Genomic DNA, 25,227 nt, shown 5'->3' on the forward strand with positions numbered 1-25,227 from the left:
TTCTATTTAAAAGTTTTATTTTGTTGAAGCAATAGTGCAAATATGAGGACACGAAAAACATGGAAAGCATTTTTAGAGTTATCTTTCATGATTTTTAAAATCTGAATGTCCCATAAATTAACCACTACAATGAAGTTTTAAAAATAATTTGAACCAATAATTCACTTCAGAATTTTTCTTTATTTGATCTGAAGCTCAGGTGCAGGTGGGCACCTGAGTATAGTTTGTACATTAAAGGTTCCATTCGTTATGTTCCTTTCTGAGTAGAGCCCACTCATTCTCCACATAAAATGGACTGTTTGTTAATTATTGATACTCTCTTACTGTATTAGTCCCTGTTCACAGCTCATTGAAGCCTGTGTACAAAACTAACAGGACAACCAAAGCAGCGGGTACATTCCACAAAGCAAAATTTATCTCTAGGCAATTTGTGTTTGGACAAGAATAGGTCTGTTAGTTATGGTCTGTGAGCCTGTAACTTGTAAACGGTTTGTAGCCTCTAGAGTTTTGAGTAGAAATGATGGGTCATTTGGAGATGGAGCAAAGGAAGCCAGTTTGTATATAGCAAGAGAAGAATAAGTACAATACACAGTGATAAAAGGAAATGAGTTCTAAAGCTCAAGGAATATAAAAAGTACTTTATTTGGTACTTGATGATTTTTTTTTTACCTCTTAGTTCTAATATCCAATAAGAATCCTTTGCTTTTTCATCCCATTGTTTCAATGCAGTAGCATTCTTGTACTCCACATAAATCTTCTTACACTTTTCTGTAATTTACTCTGGCTATTTCACTCCATGCAATTAAATTACTCTAATTTTAAGTTGGTAATATAATTAATAATCAAGATACTACCTACCACCATTTCTGATATGAAATGCAATTCCTATTGTATTAAAGCCATAGTATATTACTTTGTAATGATGTGCTCAGAAACTTATCGTGTGTTTATTACACTGCAACAACTAATGTTCCATTTTCTTATATCTATCCTTGAATACATATAATATAGAGATAATCTTATAAGTGCTGAGGTAGCAGAAATAATGGCTCTGAAAAGATTCATGTCTGAACTTCCAAAATACATGAATATGTTTACTTACGTGGCAAAAGAGATTTGCATATTTGATTAAATTAGACTCTTGAGATGGGGGATTATCCTGGATTATTTGGGTGGATTCATCATAATCATGATAGTCCTTATAAGTAAAAAATGTAAGTTACAAAGGTCAGAATCAGAGAGAGGTTTGAAGATGCTAGGCTACTAGCTTTGAAGATAAAAAAGAGGCCATGAAAGAAAGAATGAGAACACTTTCCAGAAACTATTAAAAAACAAAAAAAAAAAACAAAAAAAAACAAAAAAAACCAAGAAAATTGATTCACCATTGTACCTTTCAAAAGGAACTCAGTCCTGTTAACACCTTGATTTTTGTCCCGAGAAACCCATTTCAGACTTGTGATCTCCAGCACTCTAATGTAATACATTTCTATGGTTTAAAGCCTCCAAACTTGTGGTGATTTGTTACAGCAGCAAAATGACACTAACACAAATGGTTTAAATATATTAACAAGTGGGAGTTCCTGTTGTGGTGCAGTGGTTAACGAATCCGACTAGGAACCATGAGGTTGCAGGTTCAAACCTTTAACGATTCGGCGCGTTGCCCTGAGCTGTGGTGTAGGTTGCGGACGAGGCTCGGATCCCATGTTGCTGTGGCTGTGGCTGTAGCATAGGCCGGGGCTACAGCTCTGATTGGACCCCTAGCCTGGGAACCTCCATATGCTGTGGGTGCAAAAAAAAAAAAAAATTAACAAATGAAGACGATTTCTATGAATAGTAGAGTTGCTGTAGTTCACTAAGGGTGTATTTCATGATTTTAGAATCCTAGTTTTTATGCTGTAGTAATAATTGATTTTTCATGCAACTAGTATCTTATTCACCAAATGTGTATACTCTGTGCCACAATTACTGTGTTGTATGTATTTTACTGAATGTCCATTACCATCTGAATTAGTCAACTTTTATAACCAAAATCTTATAGACTCTTCAGTAGTCCTTTTATTTCTATAATCTTATTTTTTTCAATAAGAGTATTGAGATACATGGAAATTTGATAAGTTGCTTAGATTTAATTAGACACTAATTGGAAAGTGGCAAGAGCTTAGATACAAACTCTAGTCTTTCTGACATCATTGTCTGCTATATTTTACCAAGCTCAATTTATTTTTTTTATTTTTCCAAATAGTTTGCTAGTGGGTACATTTTTCCTGTGGATGGGGTCGTATGTAATCCTGTGTAAGCAAGCTTCAAAAAACTATGGAAGGAAAGTCACCAAGAGGATTAGCAGGAAGCTGAGCTAAATTCTTGTGAGTGTGTATAACCTCCTCAGAAGTCTTCCATAAAATTATTGCTTAAAAAAGAGATCTTCTGAACATAGTTTTTAAATTTTTGTGAGACTAACAACCTCACAAACATTGACAAACTGGTAATACATTCTCATCTAATAGCTCATTTTTAAGTGTCTTAGAAATTCAAATTCATCATCCAAATTTTCATTTAAAATCTTTTGCTTCTTGGAGTTCTCGTCATGGCTCAGTAGTTAACGAATCTAACAAGGAACCATAAGGTTGCGGGTTTGATCCCTGGCCTTGCTCAGTGGGTTAAGGATCTGGCATTGCCGTGAGCTGTGGTGTGGGTCGCAGACACCGCTCGGATCCCGCGTTGCTATGGCTCTGGTGTAGGCTGGTGGCTACAGCTCTGATGAGACCCCTGGCCTGGGAACCTCCATGTGCTATGGAAGCGGCCCTAGAAAAGACAAAAAAAAAAAAAAAAAGCTTAAAATCTTCTGCCTCTTGACTATTGACCATGAAGATCTACTCCTCCAAATTTCATAAAATTAATTTAGGTAGAGTAATATCCAAAAAAAATCAATCAGAATTTTATTAACCTTTATTAACTTATTAGCATTTGCCAGTAATTCAACTGAATCTACTCTGGATAGTCAACATTTTAGTTATTATTGATGTGAATTCAATAATTATAAATTAAGCAAGTTAATAACAGTAAATCAAGTTTTAGAATATGAGCATAGGCAATGATAAAATTACACAAAGAAGCAAAGATTAATTTTTGAGAATACTGTTGCTTGAGAATTTATTATTGTGGATTTTTATTTTATTGTAAGTTTCCAGAAGCATTTAGTTAAAACAGTGAAGAATTAATTCCAAAATCTCTAGAAATAGTTTCCTTGCAACTTTGAACTTCATTAAAGTTTTCCATACAATGAATGATAGTTTTCCTAGAAAAACAAAGATATTTAAAAGTTGTAGGTAAAATTATAACTTTGATCCAAAATGTGGAAATTATTTAAAACAATATTCAATAAACAAAATTCAATTCCATTTCAATTAGTATGAAATTGTTATGTTTTCATACAGATTCTTCTATCAAACATGTTTTGCTCTTTAAAATTATATTATGCCTTCACATCCAAATTATGAGATATATATATGCACATAAAACTATGGAGACTAAAGGATAGAGCAATGATTAAAGGAATAAAAATTCATAAAAAGTGACATTTTTCACATATTCGATTTGCCAGTTTTAAAATTTGCTAATACTCATTTTTTTTTTGTCTTTTTGCTATTTTTTGGGCCACTCCTGTGGTATATGGAGGTTCCCAGGCTAGGGGTGGAATCGGAGCTGTAGCCACCAGCCAACGCCACAGCCACAGCAACACGGGATCTGAGCCGCGTCTGCAACCTACATCACAGCTCACGGCAACGCCGGATCCTTAACCCACTGAGCAAGGGCAGGGACCGAACCCGCAACCTCATGGTTCCTAGTTGGATTCGTTAACCACTGAGCCACGACAGGAACTCCAGTACTCATTTTTTATGTCTATGCAGAAACCTTAATAAGCAGTTTGTGTTACTTTGTTTTTATTTTGACAAGAACATAATCTATACCACCCTCTTTGATTGTCATTTGGCAATACTTGATCCAAGAATTCATTCACAGTAATTTAATCTATCACTATTCCAACAAATTGAATTATGAAAGTAGACATTGAATGTCACTTTTCCATTACCTAAAACTGGAAAGAATATCAATCCATTCAGTAGAAAGTTATGTATTATAGAGAATGACAATGGTGCTTCTTGATATTTGTTGACTTGCTAACATCTCAAATATACATATATATAGTAATAAAATGTATAGCATAGAGTGATGCCATACATATAACCTCTTTTATGCAAATAACAGTCTTTATCAAATAATTTATTCATTTTTTATATTCATAAGTGATATAGGTGGTTTTTTTTTTTGTAGAAGTGAGCCAAAACTTAAATATATGTATGTAGATATATGAGGCAAGAAATCAAGGCTATGGAGGTAAGTGATGATGATGGAGAAGGTTAGTTTTATTTGCATTTACTAACTTTCTATAGTATTTGAACTTTTAATAAAAGACATATATTGACCATATTTTAAAAATAAGATTATAGTAGTAAAATGAAATATTATTAAGAAATAGAAAAAAGTATTTAGTAATGGTATGAGTTTTGAGTAGACCAAATGTGTCAGAATGGATTGATTAATGAGCAAGAAAGATACAGAAGGCCTGAGCCTGGGCTACTGCCCTTTTTTCTTGTATTAGTTCTCAACTGGGAAAATCATACTTATTTCCCATTGCTTTATTTTATGAGCAGTTTTTCCATTAACATCCCTGGATCCTTGCACTATCCCTAATTCCCCTTCAGGAAGTCTCTAACTGATGGCTGACAGTTGCTTGGAGCTCATACATCAAAAGTCTCAAGACAAGAATCATTCTGTTCACCATGTTTTTCCACACTAAGAGAGCGGCAGGGCAGCCGTGCAAATAAGTGGTTTATTCATGACTTTTCCAAAGTCTGACTGAGGTAAATAAATAATTATTTTTTAAAATCCTGGGAGTTCCCCTTGTGGCTCAGCAGTAATGAACCCGAATATTATCCATGAGGTTGCAGGTTCAATTCCCTGGCCTCGCTCAGTGGGTCAAGGATATGGCATTGCCATGAGCTGTGGTAAAGGTCACAGATGCGGCTCAGATCTGGTGTTGCTGTTGCTGTGGTGCAGCTGGCAGCTACAGCTCCAATTCGACCCCTGGCCTGGTAACATCCATATGTCACAGGTGTGGCCCTAAAAAGATTTTTTTAAAAAGGTAGCTGATTATTACAATAAAAAGTTTGTTTAATACATGTTTACAGACTATAAACCAGACATGATCAATTTAAAAATATTTTGAATAATAATATTCTATTTTTTTCTATACTTGAATTAATTAAAAATATCTGCCAAGGTGTTCAACACTGTTTCTGAATTCTGAGCATCAGTGGGAACATGCAGTTACAAGAGGAAGCTGGGAAGAAAGGTAGCTTGTTTAACTATGTTCCAATTTGTCATTTACTTTATTTCTTCTTCTTTTTTCTTGTAGCCCAGAGAGTCAATTCTAAATTCTTTAACAAATTCAAAGCTAATTTTAGTGAAGTAGAGCTTACAAAAATTTAGAAATTTTTTATACACAGTCTTTAAATGAAATCAACTCTAGCCATTCACCCCATCCCTCACTCTTTACATACTAGGAAGTTCAAATTTTTAAAATCATGTTGGCCTAGATTTCACTTTCTGTATTTGATATGTGGCAAAGATGACTGGCAGGTCAACAGATTTTGTGATTCCTCTGTCAGTGGGGCTCAGACATGAACTAATTTCCCAAGTCCCTCCTATCACCCATCCAGGGGGCTGTACAACTATTCTTGCCAAAGGTATATGAGATAAAGTTATGTTTCTCACTTCTAGTCCTGGTCTTTATTTTATTTATTTATTTATTTACAGTTGCACCTGTGGCATATGAAAGTTCCCTGGCTAGAGGTCAAATTGGAGCTGTGGCTGTCAGCCTACACAACAGCCACAGCAACACCCACGCTGCAGCCTATGGCAATGCTGGATCCTTAACCTACCGAATGAGGCCAGGGATTGAACTCGCCTCTTCATGGAGACTATATTGGGTCTTTAACCCGTTGAGCCACGAGGGGAACTCTTAGTCCTAGGTCTTAAAAAGAAGGGTTCTCTTTTAAGTTAATTTTCCTTTGATTTATTGTAGTGAGCACATAATGGTGAAACTGTAAAGACTGATGTAGACAGAGACAAGGACCCTAGGTCCCTGAATTATCATGGAAGAAAGCCTCCTTTCAATTGAGTAAACATCTCCTGAATCATATGTGAATGAGAAATAGAATCCTGAGTTTCACCATTATAATTCAAAGTTTTATTTATTCAAACATCATTACCCTATGTAATGCATTCATAATTTTAAATTTAATATAAAATACATGCATTTTTATTTTGACTCATATTTCCTAATTTTGCTTTAGGGAATAGAAATTATAGATAAAATTTCCCCCCTCAATAAGGAAGGGTAAACTATATCTGGAAAATTGAATGACATAGTAATTTTCAAATTTGCCATTATGTAATTTCTTATTTTCCACTGTTAGTAAATTTAGGATTTGGAAATTTTGAAGAAATATACTTCTTCCAAAACCAGAATTTGGGGGGCATCACATTTTTTTCTTTATGTCTATAATACATAGAACTGGATGATTAAAGTTCACAATTTATTTCATGGTTCTGTCATGGTGACTATCATTATTATATTTATTATGTTTTTCATTTTAAAACAAAGTAGAATAAATTAAAATACTAAAACTATCCAAGAAAGAAAGAGAGATTCCTCTTGCCTCCTTGTCGAACTGAAATGTGGTGATATTGATCTGCTGTTTTTGGGCAAGGACACCGGAAAAGGGGACGTGCTAAGTAAGGGAGGGCTGATAATATGGGCCCATTAAATGAAACCCATCATAAACCTACAGAGATTATTGCGAAAACTTTGACAGCCATGTACAGGAAGTCAACATCTCTTTCTTTAAATGGTCTGTTGTAATGATTTATAATTATGATTCTGGTGGTATTTCATTACCTATGAAATCAATACAACATGCAGAATTTACAAAAGCATAAAAGTTTCTTTGTCTCTTACCTGTATACTTATGCACTTTGTGGAGAAAATTTAGACCAAGCAAGACCGTATTCTGAAAGCTAGTAAAGTCACTGACCAGGGGGGCTTTATCTCCATCAACAAGCATTCGTGTTGGCAGGCCCTTCTGGAATTCAGCTGTTCTAATCAAAGTTGTAGGGAAGAGGGGTGGGGCTAAATAGTCCACAAACAAGGCCCAGCTTCTTTCAAAATCTGCTTCTTGTTTAGAATAAAATTTTAACCTAATAGACAAGTGAGAGGAAGTATGCATTTTAGAATTAGTCTACTCAGAATTATGCCAACTGAATTTATAAGACAACTAATTTGTTCAAAACTACATTATTCTACTTTCTAAAATCTAGATTGTGAAACGGTTGTATTGATTTTGGAAATTATCATCCCAGAAAACATGTACTTCTAGTCAAATGTTTTCCCCTTTTCATAAAACATTTTCTATTTGCATTAACTCTGAAATGCGACCAACTCTCATTATTTTAAAATGTAAAGATATAAATCAAAGAAGATTAGCAATTTCTGCTGGATTTGATATCTATTTAAAGAACACATGATTTTCATTTCAATTAACCATTAAAAAGTGAAATAATTTATGGAGAATTTTTCCTGTTTTTTAGGTCGTTTGATTTTTTTTTCTGATGACATATAGTAGAAAGTTAAATTTTCTCTTTTTTCAGGTGTATAATGCAATAGTTTAATATTTGTGTGTACTGCAAAATGATTACCACAACTCTAGTTAATGTTAGTCATCAGGCACAGTAACAAATTTTTTTTATGATGAGAACTTTTAATATTTACTCTCTTAGAAACTATTAAATATACGATACAGTGCTATTAACTGTAGTCACCATGCTGTACATTATAGCAGCTTGACATTTATTTTATAACTAGAAATTTGTACATTTTATCCCCATCCGCCTTTTCACCTACCTCCCACCTCTCGCAATCACCAATCTGTCCTCTGTCTATGAGCCTGTTTTCTTTTTTTGGATTTCACATATAAATGAACTCACACAATATTTGCCTTTCTCTGTCTGACTTATTTCAGTTAGAATAGTGCTCTCAAGATCTATCCATGTTTTTGTAAATGGCAAGAGGTCCTTCTTTTTTATGGTTGAATAATATTTCATTGTGTATATATACCACATCTTCTTTATCCATTCATCTGTCAGTGGACATTTAGGTTGTTTCCATGTCTTGGCTATTGTAAATAATGCTGCATTGAACACAGAGGTGTATATATCTTTTCAAATTAGTGTTTTCTTTTTTTGCGAGAAATATTCATAAGTAGAATCACTAGATCATATGAGAGTTCTAGTTTCCATTGTTTTGAGGAATCTCCATACTGTTTTCTATAGTGGTTACATCAATTTACATTCCAATATTCTCTTCTTATTGAGAAAAAATTTTTTATTTGTAGTGAATAATTTTATACCCACATTATTTGTATCTCTTGGTCTAGTCTAACAATCTCTCTATGTATAAAATACTTTTGAACTTTATCCAGTAAAACTTCTTCTTATCAGTTTTCTCATTATCATAATATTTCCCCGTGGTTGACATATTGGTAAACAGGCAAATTGAAAAAGATTTCAATGAATAAGGTAGTGTAAGATGGAAAGATGGAAAGATTGTGTAAGATGTAAGATTTAAAAAATAGCTTTAGATCCATTCTTACCTATTGCCAAATTTTTTATGAGCAACCTTCAAGGATGACACATGTGCAGCCCATAAGTATTTCAACAGGTCCTCAAAACTACTAGAATATGACTTTACCTGCTATTTAAGAAGGAAAATGTTATTAATACTTAGGCAATTATAGAAATCTCTCTCTTTGAAAATCAATTCTATTTACAAATATAATTTTTCAGCTTTCTAAATGAGAAGAGAGCATTTCAGAGTTAAGATGTGAAAGATTTAACGCTTAATATACCCCAAAGAATGCAATATTAGTTATACTAATTACTAGTATTACTGAATCCATTTGAAGGAAATAAACCCTGTGTTTTTGAAATGCTCAGAATTTTATACTGTTCAGGACTAGACTTTTAGTATTTTGTTTTTCTGTTGCCATGCAATGAACTTTCCACAAAGTTTTAAAAGTTAGAAATGGCAGGAGGAATAAGAGTATTTTACCTAATCATAGGCAATATAATAAACAAGTTCTCATTAGAGAACTTGATCTTTGGTCATTTACTCTTGCACTCTTTACACTTCACTTTGACATCAACCTTTTTTTTTTTGTCTTTTGTCTTGTCTTTTGAGGGCCACCATGCAGCATGTGGAGGTTCCCAGGCTAGGGGTCTAATCAGAGCTGTTGCTGCCGGCCTACACCACAGCCACAGCAACACAGGATCTGAGCCGTGTCTGAGACCTACACCACAGCTCACAGCAATGCTGGATCCTCAACCCACTGAGTCCAGGGATCGAACCCGCAACCTAATGGTTCCTAGTCGGATTCTTTTCCACTGCACCACAATGGGAATTCCTGACATCAACATTTGATTCTAATTGTCAAATGACCATTTTAGTCAGATCATATGATGGTTTATCAAGAGAGTTTATCAAGATGGTTTATCAAGAAAAAGCTGATCAAATTTGCCACAGTCTACTCCCTAATTGTATTCACATAGAGTTGATTGCTCAGTTGGCCTGAAAGTATAATAAACATGCACTATTAAGTCATGATTTCAATGGACTTTGAATGCAATTTATTTGGTGTGAAAAGATTGGATAAGACAGCCTTAATACTAGATTGCTAATGAAGGTTCTAGTGAGATATGATGTCGTGGAGTAATGTACTCATAATAATGTTGTTGTCATCATAATAAAGATTTTCACACTAGAATTTTATTCCTTAGGAACATACTGTTCAATGCATGATAAAGTCTACATTAAATATTATTCAAAAATATCTGACTACTCTCAAAGAGTATTAGTTAAAATACTAAAAAAAAGACTCCAAAAACCTAGTAAAATTTACTCCATTTTTTCATTGTTTCTGGAAAGGATGAATAACAGCTAGAAACATTATAACAGAAATTCATCTGATCCTTGGATGGTGGCAGAAAGGTGATATTATCTGATGATATTCCCATTATGCCAGAATCAACCGCAGCAAGGAAGGGCATTGCAGAGAGATAGTAATTTAGGTCTGTATAAACAAAAAGTTATTATTAATATTGTTAACATATGTAATTTTTTAAGTAAATAAATCTATTGTGAAAGTAATCCCACAGATCCAGAAACATGGTAAAACTTAAGCAATAATTCTGGGCACTTCAGAAACATGTCCCTTAGCAGAGTTCCATTGTGGCAGAGCAGAAACAGTCTGACTGGGAACCATGAATTTGTGGGTTCGATCCCTGGCCTCACTCAGTGGGTTAAGGATCCCGCGTTGCTGTGAGCTGTGGTGTAGGTCAAAGATGAGGTTCAGATCTGGTGTTGCTGTGGCTGTGGCATAGGCCAGCAGCTATAGCTACAATTCAACTCTTAGCCTAGGAACTTCCATATGCTGCAGGTGCAGCCCTAAAAAGACAAGAAAATAAAAATAAAAATACTAAATTCTAAGGCAAAATAAGTGAAAAAGAAAAAACATAGTAATATCTGTAGAATGCTATACTTTTATAAATTTTCATTTGAAATTTGAAGGTCCAATATATCTTTAAAATATTTTAATATATATCTAGAGTTCTTTTCCTTGTTAACAAAGTTTTGCTTGATAATATAAATTCCTACTTCTATTCTATTTATTTAAAGTGAACTTTGAGGTTACTAGTTTTCTCTGATGTTTTCATAATTGGATAAATTAACTACTAGCTTTTAAAATGCCTGTCAAAAAACTCATGTCAAAACATTCCCGATATCTGAGACAAAGAAATTCTTTTTGTAAAAGCAGTAGTTCTGCTTTTTTTTTCTAAAGTTAGAATTCTGGATTGAATTTGATTCTTTGGAGAAAGAAGATCAATTTGAGCTTTGATTGTTGCATTAAACTCACCAGCCCACCAACTATCCACAGAGATACAAAGATAATCTCCAGATTCATGGCCACAGTTTGTCCTTTGGGTGGGATCAGCTAATCTGCCTAAAAGAGAAAGGATCAAGAGCTGGGTTTATTAGGCCCATTTTTAAGCTATAGATATACTAGAAACATAAGATTTATAGAACTACACAAAATACTTTTTCTCTTAAAGAATTGTGTCAGCCTCCCATCACTGCTGTAAAAAAATTAATAAATAGAAACCTCAATTAAATAAAGTTGGGAGACCAGAAGGGGAAGCCCTCACATTTTGCAATGACAGCAGAGCCCAACTGGAAGAAGAAAAAGTTCTTTTCTTTCTTCAAAAGAACTCAGCCAATGACAAGCCATAGATTTTTGTTTACTTCAACCCTCTCAGCTTCCTTTTTCCTCTATAAAAGTGTGCTCCTTCCTTTGCCATGTGAGCACATGCGTGTGGTTTGCAAGGTTGCAGACCCCACATTGCAATTCTCTGCTGATCCTGAATAAACCCATCTTCCCTAGAGAAATCTCTGGCAGCCTATTTATTTGGTCAAATTTGACAGTCCTCTGGGTTCCAGAGAAGATCCCCAAAGGATCCAGGCTAGTGAACCAGGGGAGGTGGTACATGCAATTGACCCCATTATCACTTACTGCTTTTCTCATTGACCTTGGAGTTTGAAGAAACATCTTTCTGGATCTGGACTCATGCTCTCTTTGTGTTTGAAGTGCTCCAGGCTTTATTTAAGATCTATGTTAAGCTTCTTTTTGGTTAAGACCTCGTTCTGTATGCAAGTACTTGTTTGGCACTTTGGTCTCATTTTGAGATCAGACTGTTTTGATTGAAGCTGGCTGAAATGCCTCAGGCTTATTTTTTTCAGAGTAGAGCTGCTTCGCTGAAATTGTATTGGTTTTTCAGTCTTTGACTTATTTTTTGGAGGGGCTATTCTCTGGAAATTGGCTGGAAAAGCTTTTGGCCTGGCTCCTCTGGGATAAAGCTGGTTTTTTAGAATTGGCTGGTATTAGGCTTGCAAGCTCTTTGAATTGAGCTGTAAGCTGTTTAAGCTGTTTGAAAATTGTTATTTCACTCTAAAGAAAGATCTTTGAGAGATGGGATAGCAATTACCTATATATTTTGAGGATTCCCCCCCCCCATAGGAACTCCAGCCAATTTTTTTACTTTTCTAATTAAAAATTTTATTTTGTTTTTGTTGTCCTTTACTATTTATTTTTTATTTTAATGATTTTTTTCCATTATAGCTGGTTTAAAGTATTCTGTCAGTTTTCTACTGTACAGCAAGTTGACCCAGTCACACATAACATATACATTATTTTCTCACATTATCATGTTCCATCATTAAGTGACTAGATATAGTTTCCAGTGCTATGCAGCAGGATCTCATTGCTTATCCATTCCAAAAGCAATAGTTTGCATCTATTAACCCCAAATTCCCAGTCCATCCCACTCCCTCCCCCTCCCCTTGGCAACCGTAAGTCTAAAACAATCATCCTTCTTTGTGCACATTGGTAATTAAATGGATCAACCTGACCAATGGCAATTAAAAATATCAATGGCTGTTATGGGGAATTTTTGAAATCTCTGAACAATTTTCTTAAAGCTAAATTGGACTACAATAAATTAAAAAGTTCCAAAACTGAGTGGGATGCTTATTTCAGCTGGTATTTTGAGGCTTCCCAGTCTTATCAGAAGTCTAAAATTGTGTCTCTACAAACTAGGATTTTAAGATGAACTGAGACAAAACAACAACAAGAATTTTTAAAAGATAAAAATGTCTCCCAAAATCTCATGTTCTTCTCCCTTGGCTCCTCCTTCAGCACCACTTTGACGCTTTCCCCAGATCCCTGGACCAGACTCCACCTCTGACACCATCATCTCCTTCCTTCTACATCTCCCACTACACTAATTTCAAAAGACACGTGAACCTCTAAGTTCATTGCACCGTTACTTATATTCACCAAGATATGTATGGAACTTAAGTGACCAGCAATAGATGAATGGATAAAGATTATCTATCTATCTATCTATCTATCTATCTATCTATCTATCTATCTATCATCTATCAATCTATCATCTAATGGAACATTACTCAGGCATAAAAAAGAATGAACTCTTATTGTTGGTGACAACATAGGTGTACCTAGAGGTTATAATACTGAGTTAAATAATCAGTGAAAGACAAATACTGCATGACTTAACTTATATGTAGAATTTTAAAAAACAAAATTAACAGACAAATATAACAAAACAGAAGGAGTCATAGATACAGAGAAGAAACAGGTGGTCTCCAGAGAGGAGGGTGTGAAGGGAGGAGATAAATCAGTAAGGAAGATAATGAGATATAAACTTCCAGCTGCAAAACAAATGATTCACGTGTATGAAATGTACAGTGTGGTGAATATATTCAACAATTACATAGTATGTTTGTGCGGTGACAGATAACTAGACTTGCAGTGATTATTTTGAAATGAATAGACATACTAAATCACTATGCTGTGCAACAAGAATAACATGGTGTTGTAGGTCAATTATACTTCAAAAACAAACTCATAGAAAAAAAGATCAGATTTGTGATTATCAGAGGGGAAGCAGTGCAGGGAAGGGAAACCAGATGAGGGTATTCAAAAGATACAAATTTCCAATTATAAGAGAAATAGGTCCCAAGGATTATAATGTACATGATAAATATAATTAACTGCTATATGTTAATTATATTTATCATGTACATTATAATAAATTCTAAGGGAATAAATTTTAAGAGTTATCACAAGGAAAATTTTTTTCTATTTCTTTAATTTTATATCTGTATGAGATGATTGATATTCATGAAACGTGCTAATCATTTCATGATGTATGTAAGTCAAATCATTATGCTGTATAACTTGAACTTATCAAATATATCTCAGGAAAATGGGGAGGGGAAAAAAGCATTAACATTCTTAAAAATATAAAATTGAAATTTAAAAAATTTTTAAACAAAAAAAGTAAAATCAAGGATTTGGCAGAACTACATTCCTTTTGTAGGTTCTAGGTGTGAATCCATTTCCCTGCTCTCTCCAGCTTCTAGAGAATTCCTTTGCTGTGGGCCGCTTCCTCATCTTCAATACCAGCAGCATCTTCAAATTTCTAACTCTGACTCTCATGCCTCCCTCTTTAATTTATAAAATCCCTTGTGATTTCATCGGACTACTTAATCTAGGATAACCTCCCCATTTCAAGATATGTAATCAGGTCAGCAAAGCCCTTTTTTACCATGTTACATTACATATTTACAGGTCAGGTGGATAAGGACACAGACAACTTTGAGAAGCCAGTATTCTGTCTACTATAATATCTTTATCTCTACTTGGTGAAATGTATATTCATGTCTTCTGTATACTTTTAATTAAATTTTTTTTCTGTCTTTTTTTTTTTTTAGGGCCACACCCACAGCATATGGAGGTTCCCAGGCTAGGGGTTGAATCAGAGCTGTAGCTGCTGGCCTACACCACAGCCACAGCACCAGACTGAGCGGTGTCTGTGACCTACACCACAGCTCATGGCAACACTGAATCCTTAACCCACTGAGTGAGTCCAGGGATGGAACCTGCCTCATGGATGCTAGTCAGATTCATTTTGCTGAGCTATGACAGGAACTCCAAATTGTTTATTTTTATTTTTATTTTTTTTTTAAATGTGGACTTGGAAGTGTTTTTTTACGTAGTCTTAATACAAATTATTTGTCACATATGTAATGATAAGTATTTTCTACCAGTCCATTATATGTCTTTTCATCCTCTTAAGAGGGACTTTGAAAGAACATGATTTTATTTTGAAGAAGTGTAAATAAACCTTTTTTTCTTTTAAGTGGTGTGCTTTTGGTGTCAAGTGTAAAATATCTTTACTCAACTCAAATACTTTCTCCTATATTTACTTCTAGAAGTTTTTAAATTTTGCATTTGATATTGGAAAGTAATCCATTTTTAATTAGTTTTTTAAAAAGATGTGAGGTTTTCATTGAATTTCATGTATGTTTGTGTGTGTGTGTTTGTATATATCTAATGCTGGATTCTCTATTCTGTTTTATGTGTCTGTCCTACCAATACCATACTGTTTGGATTCCTAGAACTATGTAGTAATATAATATCAAATAGGGTAATTTCTCACTTTGTTCTTTTTCAAAATTGTTTTACTTTTGCATCCCATATAAAATTGAGAATAAGCCTACATATATCTACACAAAAAGTTGCTCTAATTTTTATAGGAATTTGGTGAGAATTTACATCTTTGCTATGTTATGTCTTCCAATTTACAAACGTGCTGTATCTTTATTTGATTATTTTTAATATTTTGTAATTTTCAACATACAAATCTGTATATGTTTTGATGGATATGTACCTATATATTTTATTTTTTGAGCAGTTCTAAATATTATTTACAGTAATTTCAGTGTAAACAGGCTTGTTGCTAACATATACAAATAATTTTAGTGAGTTAATCTGTATTTTGTGAACTTGCTAAACACACTATTTATTTATTTACTTATGGTCACATTCCTGGCACATGGAAGTTCCTGTGCCAGGGACTGAATCTGAACCACAGCTGCAACTTACACTGCAGCTGTAGAAACACCAGATCATTTAAACCACTGTACCAGGCTGGGGATTGAACCCATGCCTCTGCAGCGACCTGAACTACTGTAGTCAGATTCTCAACCCTTTGCCCCACAGCAGGAACTCTATGCTTTTTATTTTTAAGGAATTTTATTTTGTGTTTGTTTGTTTTTGCATGAGATTCCTTAGGACATGTAGGGTCATGTCATTTGCAAATAGGAGCAGCTTTATTTCTTCCTTTCCTATCTGTAGGCCTCTGATTTCCTTGACTTGGCTAATTTCAATGACTAAGACTTCTGGTAGAATAGAATTGGTGAGATTAGACATCTTTGCTTTTTTTCCAGTCTTACAGGGAAAGCATTAAGTCTTTCATCATTAGCTATGTGTCAGTTATATGTTTTTGGAGATGTTCTTTATCACATTGAGAAAGTCACTTTCCCCCTAGTTTTCTGAGGGTTTTTATCATGAATGGATATTGAATTTTGTCAAGGGTTCTTCTGTATCAACTGTTATGGTCATGTAATTATTCTTCTTTAGTCTGTGATATGATGGATTGTATCAGTTGCATTTTAAATATTAAGCCAATTTTGCATACCTGGAATAAGCCTCACTTGGTATTGATGTAAAATTCTTTCATATTTTGATGGACTCAATTTTCTAATTTGTTAACCATTTTTCATTAAAATTTGAGGTATACCAGTCTTCAATTATCTTCTCTCTCTCTCTTTATTTTTGACTGTACCTGTGGCATGTACAATTTCCTGGGCCAGGGTTTGAACCCTTGCCCCAGCTATAACCAGAGCCACAGCAATGACAATGCCAGATCTTTAACCTACTGAGCCACAAAGGAACTCTTTTAGGAATCTTTTCTTTCAGTCCCCACACATGATTTAAACACACATGAAGACAAAGATAGCTGATTGCACTCACCCTTATTTTTACCCATCCCATCGTTTTCTTTTTCTGAAATTCCAAACCTCCTTCTGCTTTAATTTTCCTTCTCTTTGCTTGATTTGTTATCATCTGAATGTTTATCCCCCTAAAGTAAGGTGTTATTTCTCTTCTGCTTCTCTACCAACCTTCATTTTGGTAAAAATGATATGGCTGCTGCTTCATTTCTGCCTTTCTATTTTCATGTTAAATTTCTCTTTTGGCACACCTTAACTGGAATGATACAATGAAGAAAGTTTTCGGAAATGTACCTCAGCCTAACAATCTGAAAAATTATGGAACCATCACAATCAACTTAGCCTCCATAAACATCTTTGCCTTTAAACCACACTTATCTTTCATATAAAGACAATAGCAAAGATATATTTTTATTTAATATGATGCAACCAGGCTTCCCACAACTGAAAACTAAAATCAAAACAAGGATGGAGTTCCCGTCGTGGCTCAATGGAAACAAATCTAACTAGCTTCTGTGAGGATGCAGGTTTGATCACTGGTCTTGCTCAGTGGGTTAAGGATTTGGCGTTGCCATGAGCTGTGGTGTAGGTCAGAGATGCAGCTTGGATCCTGCATTGCTGTGGCTGTGGTGTAGACTAGCAGCTACAGCTCCAATTCATCCCCTAGTCTGGGAACCTCCATATGCTGCGGGTGTGGCCCTAAAAACAAAGACAAAAACAAAACCAAGGAAGAAATTCTCATAAGTATTAAAATTCTCAAAAACCTTGACCCCTAACTGGGTTTTTTTGAAGTACCTATTTTTCAAAACAAAATTAATGCTATGGTTTTTACTATCCAAACTAAAATTTCTGCCATGAACTTACCCTATTCTCCAATTATATTATGCCCCACTAATTTTAAATTCATTCTTTTTCTTCATTGATTACTTTTCTTTTTTAATCCATCAACAGTTGCTCTTTTTTTTCAAGATTCATTTCCAATCTCATTCTATTCCCAGACTATTCCAGCTCACAATACTTATACTTTCATCCAGTACCTTATGCTTTGGCCTTTTATTGTCCTCTTGTTGTATCAATGCTAACTTTTCTCCTTAACTATGTTGGAAGTCTTCTGAGGGAAGGCATTATCCTGCCCCAGACTTTCAATATGCTCTTTCAAGTTCCAATACTTTTCCAATTAAAATTTCTGCTAAGCAAGAAAAATGAGTGATATTGACATATGCAACTAGATCGCTGAATCTCAAAATAATTATGATAATAGAAATAAACCAGGCAGAGTTTCGGTTGCAGTTCAGTGGGTTAAGAACCTGACATAGTGTTTGTGAAGATGCAAATTCAATCCCTGGGCCTCGCTCAGTGGGTTAAGGATTCAGAGTTGCCATAACCTGTGGCATAGGTCATAGATGCAGCTCAGATCTGGTGTTGCTGCGCCTGTAGCACAAGCTGGCAGCTGCAGCTCTGATTCAACCCCCAGGCTGGGTACTTCCATATGGTGCAGGTGTGGCCCTTAAAAAAACAGGAAAGAACCCCCCCCCAAAGAATTTATATGAAAATTCTAGGTAACATTTTTAAGATTTGATGATAGAAAGCAGATTAGTGTTTGCTCGTGAAGTTGGGGAGTGGGGTGGTGGAGGTAGGGGCATCGGGGGAGAGAGTGGACGTAAAGAAGTAGGGAAGTTCTTAAAGATAGGAAAACAAGGGAAAAATTAACATTTTAGAATAATGGATTCAAAGCTACATACATATATGAAACTTAACAACAAATACATTTTAAAATATGCAGTGTATTATATGCTTATTATATATCAACAAAGCTATTTTTAAAAAGTTCTGCTAAGCAATCAAGAAGCAAGCATTTAGAATGCTTAAGTATTGTGTAAGCATTATATCCTTGTTATTAAACTAGACTATATTACTCAAGATCCCAATTAAAACTCCTCAGTCTGAATTTAAAGACATCTCTTAAACAGGCCCTCACAGATCTTCCCAAATTTACCATCCACCATTCTTTCTCACATTCCAATTCTCTTGACCACTGGCACTCTTATTCTGGCTAGAACTTATTGTCATTGCCATCTCTGTAATACTATTCTAGCAATGCCTTCATGGAGCTCTTTGGTCCTACTTTTTTCTTATGATAATCTCAGCGCATGGTTGTCACTCTCTTTCCTGAGTTACTCATACACTCCTTAGCTTATCTTCGAGACTTAGCATCTTACTGTGGGTGAAGTACTTTTATGGCCATTTTTATAATTTTTAATCCTGTGAAGATTTTCTCTAGTTAGGTCATAGAGTTCAACTCAATTAAATACTAAATAAAATCAGACCCTTAAAAAACAGAATTCCATTTATTGTGTTCTTGAATGAAAATGACGTTTCTTAAAGTATCCAGTCTAATATTCTACTTTGCTGTTTGTTCATTACTAGACCCAGAGTAGAAAATTTTCCTGGGAGTGAGTGTGTGTCACCTTTGGGGAAGTTAGTTATGGTTTACAGTGGACCTTGAAGTTTGGGCTCTTTCTGAACCTCGTCTCAGGAATTCAGGTACTCCTTTTCTCCATGTCAAGGACAGCCTAAGAATAGGAGGTATACTGAGTGGCAGGAGTTCCCCTGTCAAGCTTGGTTTTAATGCTAGCTTGGGATGTTATCACAGATCAGAACTTGCAGAGTCTTCTCCCCATCTCACATTTTCTCATTGATTCCTTTCTTCCCATACTATCTTCTGGGAGATTATTATGACATTTCCTTCTTTCTTTTTTTTCTTTTCTTTTTTTTTTCTTCTTTTTAGAGTGAGCCCTGCAGCATATGGAGGTTTCCAGGCTAGGGATCAAATCAGAGCTACAGCTGCGGGCCTACACCACAACCGCAGCAACTCGGTATCCAAGCCACATCTGCAACCTACACCACAGCTTATGGCAATGCTGGATCCTTAGCCCACTGAGTGAGGCCAGGGATCAAACCTGCATCCTCATGGATCCTCATTGGGTTCATCAGCCGCTGAGCCACGAAGGGAACTCCCTTACATTTCCTTATTTCTTGAATGCCATTGTTAGCCAAAAGAAGATAGCTTACAATATTTTTGTTCCAAAAAAAATCTTTATTTTGATACCTGGGTGTAAATGCTATTTTTGGCTAAAGAACACATGAGAGAAGGGTTTTCCTACAGAGTTTCCCCCCTTTCTTTTACTCTAGTCTACATGGTTACTTAATCACATTTAGACCTGTAGATGTTGGAAACTAATTTTATACATCCTTGTGTATTTAATGTATATTATCTTAACTATTTTTTTTTTTGGATGTACTCCTCAGAGCTTAACACTAGGCTTGGTACATAGTGGCACCTCAACTAATAGTTGTTGATATGGAAAGAACTATATCTAATATGCCATGCCTCAGTGAATATGGTAATCACTAGTTATTTGTGGCTATTTAATTTTCAATTAATTGAAATGAAATAAAATTAAGAGTTCAGCTCTGCAGAAGTACTAACCATTTCAAGTGCTCAATAGCCACATGTGAGCACAGCATGGCCCCTGTTCCCATACACACATTCCATAAATGCTTGATAAAGAGTGATTAGGAAGGAATGAGGACAAAAATAGAAGGAGTAGGAAAAAGGATAGTTGGAAAATGATAGGAAGGGGAAAGAGAGGAAAATTATAATCAACTTTTTAAAAGGTGGTGTTATAGACAAAAGGTATGACTACCTAATTAATTGACAGGGAAATAACAGAATCATTGTAATGAAAAAGATTCTTACCTGTACGATATTGCCATCCATGATGCACAGGCAATCCCCATAAAATATTTTGTTCATTTTCTGGTGCAAATTTTTCAAAATACTTGGCTGTCTTGTTCAGTAGGATTTTATATGTCCCCAGTCTCTCAAGGTAATGCCAGATATTAATGATGTACTTTCCATCTTCTACCTTGTAGTCACTGAACTGACCAGGACTCTCTTTCCACAGAGGGGGATACACATCTGGGGTGTTGGATGCTCTTCCTAAAGAAACAAAAATACAGCCAATTATTACACAGGCCCAGGGAAGATGAAAAGTCATGATGTTTAACCTGGAGATTGAGATGATGACAGACCTTTTATTGGGAAATGTTTTTATAGCTCTTCCAATCAGATGCTTTCAGTTCTCTCCTGGCTAATGATAGGGTGGCACTAAATAAATAGTTTACTAATGGTAATAGGGCACTTCCCTTGTTAGTCATCTCCCAAACAAATATTGTTAGTTATATATCAGTCTCAATAATTTTCAGGAAGAGTTTGTTTTTTAAATTTATTTCTATTTCTGTCTTCCATTTGTCTCTCATATTGACTATAATAACAAATTGCATGTTCTCCCCACAAGTACTTGTATTTTAAAGGATGGCTGTTTATCCAAATTAATCTCTAATTGGTAGGCGTTCAGCAACATAAAATGATAAATAGTTTGAAGTAGAATTTGGAAGACATTTTAATGATTTGGTGGATTTCATCTCTCTCTCTCTCTTTTTTTTTTTTTTGTTTGTTTGTTTTTTTGTCTTTTTAGGGCCTCACTGTGGCATATGGAGGTTCTCAGGCTAGGGGTTGAATCGGACCTGTAGCTGCTGTACACCACAGCCACAGCAATGCCAGATCCAAGCCTCATCTGCAACCTACACCATGGCTCACAGCAATGCCAGATCCTTAACTCACTGAACAAGGCCAGAGATCAAACCTGCAACCTCATGGACATTAGTCAGATTGTTTCCTCTGAGTCACAACAGGAACTTACATATCTCCTTTAAACTTCAGCCCACATGCAAGCCCTGACTTGTATGTCAGACCTGTCAACCCAGATTCTGCATTAGCAGGATCTGGGCCCAAGACTGCTCTGCAGGAAGTTTACTGGGGGGGCTTATAGAGTAAAAGAAAATGAGGGAGGACAAAAAGAAAAGGAAGAAAAGCAAATATAAAGAAAGGTCATTTGTTTGCTTTCACTAAGGATATGGGGGCTGAATGTTGTCTTGAAACCGATAAGGAACATTATTGTGAAAGAACCACTAACCTTGAGGGATGGAAGTAAGAAGGATTTTCTCTCATCATCCTTCAGTCACAAGTCACCCAGTAGAAACCCTCCTGAAATTCTGGTTACACACGTGTGTGTGCTGAGTACTTCCAAGTATCCCATTCAGTAGCAGAGGCACAGAAGCCCAGGGCAGTAAGTCAGAGGTACAAGGTGAGACTGAAATTAAGCTGCAGGCTGCACCTGCATGAAATAGCTCAAAGCCTGCATGGAGCTCATTCTAGCAGTAGAAGCTGCAATCAGAATTGAGACCAAGAAGATTCAGGAGTGATGCACAGGAGATGATCCAGGTTGATTCAGAACCCCTGAATCATGACTGCAATTATAGTTCATAACTGGGAACATGCAGGCCATGGACTCAGGCAGGCCCAGGTCTTCCCTGTATGCATGTGCAGTGTGTTTATTCCAATCACAATGAGTTGCTGGAAAATTCTTTATCGGAAAATCACTCCTAAGTCTCAGATCTCATTTGACAGATATTGAGCAGCATGACCTTGTTACTGGTTCTGCAACAGCCCTGGCCTGCCATGGTGAACAAGATAGAAAACACGTCTGCCTTTGAGATGTGTGACAAAGGATTCCTGTGGACAAGGCTCTGTCCCAGGGCAGCTGTGGTCTCTGGGCTCTTAGGGCAGCCAGCTGTTGATGGATGTGGCTGCCTCCTTGCTCACCAAGTTGCCAGGCCTGAGGTATTCCAACAGACTGATGGGTGGGGCCAGTGCCGGTATTTTCAAGGTAGGGCAAAAAAAAAAATGGCTGCTGACAGTGTCTTTGTCCCTAGGTGAGCTTCAGTTGCCTCCTTCCTCTCCAGGAGGCTCTCCAAGATCAGCAGGTAGGTCTGACCCAGACTTTTAAAAAAGTACTGCTTGTATTCTGGGTCCTGGAACACATGAGATTTTGTGAGTGGCTTTTAAGAGCAGAGTCTCTATTTCCTACAGCCCTCTGGAATGTAAGCAACACTAGCCTTTAAAGTCAAATGTTCTGGGGGGCTCATCTTCCTGGTGCAGAACCACCAGGCTGGAGAGCCCAGAGTGGGGCTCGGACTCCTCACTCCTTGGAGAGAAGCTCTGCAATTCTAATTATTCTCCCATTTATGGGTTGCCCACCTTGGGATATGGGTCTTGACTATACCTTATCTCTGCCTCTCCTACCAGACTCTTTGTGGTTCCTTCTATATATCTTCAGTGGCAGGAGACTTTCTTGCTAGTCTTCTAAGCTTTCTCATCAGTGATTGCTCTGTAAACAGTTACAGTTTTGGTGTTTCCCGCAGGATGAAGTGACCTCTATTCTGCCATCTTGGCCACTGTTCCACAGTTCTTAAAATGAAACTTGATGTCTGTGCTATTTGTTTTGGGTTAAAACACAACTCCAGAAAGTTTGGCTATCAATTGTTAACCACTTCTAATTTGTGCAAAATTTCAATATTGCCTGGAAGTAAAATCTATTGTAAGTTTATTTGCCAATATTTTTTGTAGTTATCTATCAGTAAATAGCTAATAAATATTTTTCACCCACATTTTCTTTTTTTTCTTTTTTCTTTTTTTTTTATAATTTTTTTATTTTCCCACTGTGCAGCAAGGGGGTCAGGTTATCCTTACATGTATACATTACAATTACATTTTTCCCCCAGCCTTTCTTCTGTTGCAACATGAGTATCTAGACAAAGTTCTCAATGCTATTCAGCAGGATCTCCTTGTAAATCTATTCTAAGTTGTGTCTGATAAGCCCAAGCTCCCGATCCCTCCCACTCCCTCCCCCTCCCCCTCCCCCTCCCATCAGGCAGCCACAAGTCTCTTCTCCAAGTCCATGATTTTCTTTTCTAAGGAGATGTTCATTTGTGCTGGATATTAGATTCCAGTTATGAGTGATATCATATGGTATTTGTCTTTGTCTTTCTGGCTCATTTCACTCAGGATGAGATTCTCTAGCTCCATCCATGTTGCTGCAAATGGCATGATGTCATTCTTTTTTATGGCTGAGTAGTATTCCATTGTGTATATATACCACTTCTTCCGAATCCAATCATCCGTTGATGGACATTTGGGTTGTTTCCATGTCCTGGCTATTGTGAATAGTGCTGCAATGAAAATGCGGTTCACCCACATTTTCTTTGTTCAATCCAATGTGTCTTCTATTATTCAATCTGTTGAAATGCTTACAAATTTACCTGAGAAAATAAACTTGGTGTTTCATATAAAGGAGTGGCACAGTGATATAAATTTTTGCTGGTACTGAAACAAAAGCCAAAAAATTACTTGTGGATACCACTTATAATCTCCCAGGACATGAGGGGGCTTACAACATCACAGGTTGTGGGAACAAAATTAGGGTTCTCTCACTTTGTTTATAATCTCTGCTGTAAAATTGAATAACATAATATAACACCTATAATTAACCTGCTTTGAGTTGTGTACTCTTCCATAAAAAGGAATCTTTGTGTGTGTGCGTGAAGTGTGAATGTTTGTTATCATTTTGATATACCATTATTATTGTTAGGATTCAATTTTTGGTTTTTAACTGATCTTCATTTAATTTTTTAAATCGCTTAATTAATTTTGTTACATTTAATTACATTTATAGGTGTACAACAATCATTACACCCCAATTTTAAGCATTTACATTCCAAACCCTCAGTGCATTGCTCCACCCCCCAACCTGTCTCCTTTGGAGACCATAAGTTTTTCAAAGTCTGTGAGTCAGCATCTGTTCTGCAAAGAAGTTCACTCTGTCCTTTTTTCAGATTCCACATGTCAGTGATAGCATTTGATGTTGGTGTCTCATTGTATGGCTGACTTCACTTAGCATGATCCTTTCTAAGTCCATCCATGTTGCTAAAAATGCCATTATTTCATTCCTTTTAAGGGCTGAGTAATATTCCATTGTGTATATGTACCCCATCTTCTGGATCCACTCCTCTGTCGATGGACATTTAGGTTGTTTCCATGTCTTGGCTATTGCAAATAGTGCTGCAATGAACACTGGAGTACATGTGTCTTTTCAAGTCATAGTTTTCTCTGGGTAGATGCCCAGGAGTGGGGTTGCTGGATCAAATGGGAGTTCTATGTTTAGTTTTCTGAGGAATCTCCATTCTGTTTTCCACAGTGGTTGCACCAATTTACAATCCCACCAACAGCGTAGTAGGGTTCCTTTTTCTCCACACCCTCTCCAGCACTTATTGTTTGTAGATGTTTTGATGATGGGCATTCTGGCTGGTGTAAGGTGGTATCTCAGAGTGGTTTTGATTTGCATTTCTCTAATGATGAGTGATGTTGAACATTTTTTCATGTGTTTTTTGGCCATCTGTATGTCTTCTTTGGAGAATTGTCTGTGTAGATCTTCTGCCCATTTTTGGATGGGGTTGTTTGTTTTTTTGACATTGAGCTGCAGAAGTTGTTTGTAAATTTTGGAGATGAATCCCTTGTCAGTTGATTCATTTGCAAAGATTTTCTCCCATTCTGTGGGTTGTCTTTTTTGTGTTGTTTAGAGTTTCCCTTGCTGTGCAGAAACTTTGAAGTGTAATTAGGTCCCATTTGTTTATTTTTCTTTTTATTGTCAATACTC

The 25,227-nt window shown here is 36.0% G+C and overlaps 1 protein-coding gene across 1 annotated transcript; it reads right to left on the bottom strand.

Moving 5' to 3' along the window:
• Positions 1–3,164: 3,164 nt before the first annotated feature.
• Positions 3,165–20,674, bottom strand: LOC125121006 (protein LEG1 homolog). The gene is given in 6 exon segments (XM_047769338.1): positions 3,165–3,295; positions 7,082–7,320; positions 8,772–8,872; positions 10,063–10,247; positions 11,091–11,177; positions 20,370–20,674. Coding segments are annotated over 6 exon segments (1,014 nt in total). The 5' UTR covers positions 20,671–20,674; the 3' UTR covers positions 3,165–3,194.
• Positions 20,675–25,227: the final 4,553 nt, after the last annotated feature.

This window comes from Phacochoerus africanus, chromosome 2 (assembly GCF_016906955.1).
Source record: "Phacochoerus africanus isolate WHEZ1 chromosome 2, ROS_Pafr_v1, whole genome shotgun sequence".
Taxonomy (NCBI): domain Eukaryota; kingdom Metazoa; phylum Chordata; class Mammalia; order Artiodactyla; family Suidae; genus Phacochoerus; species Phacochoerus africanus.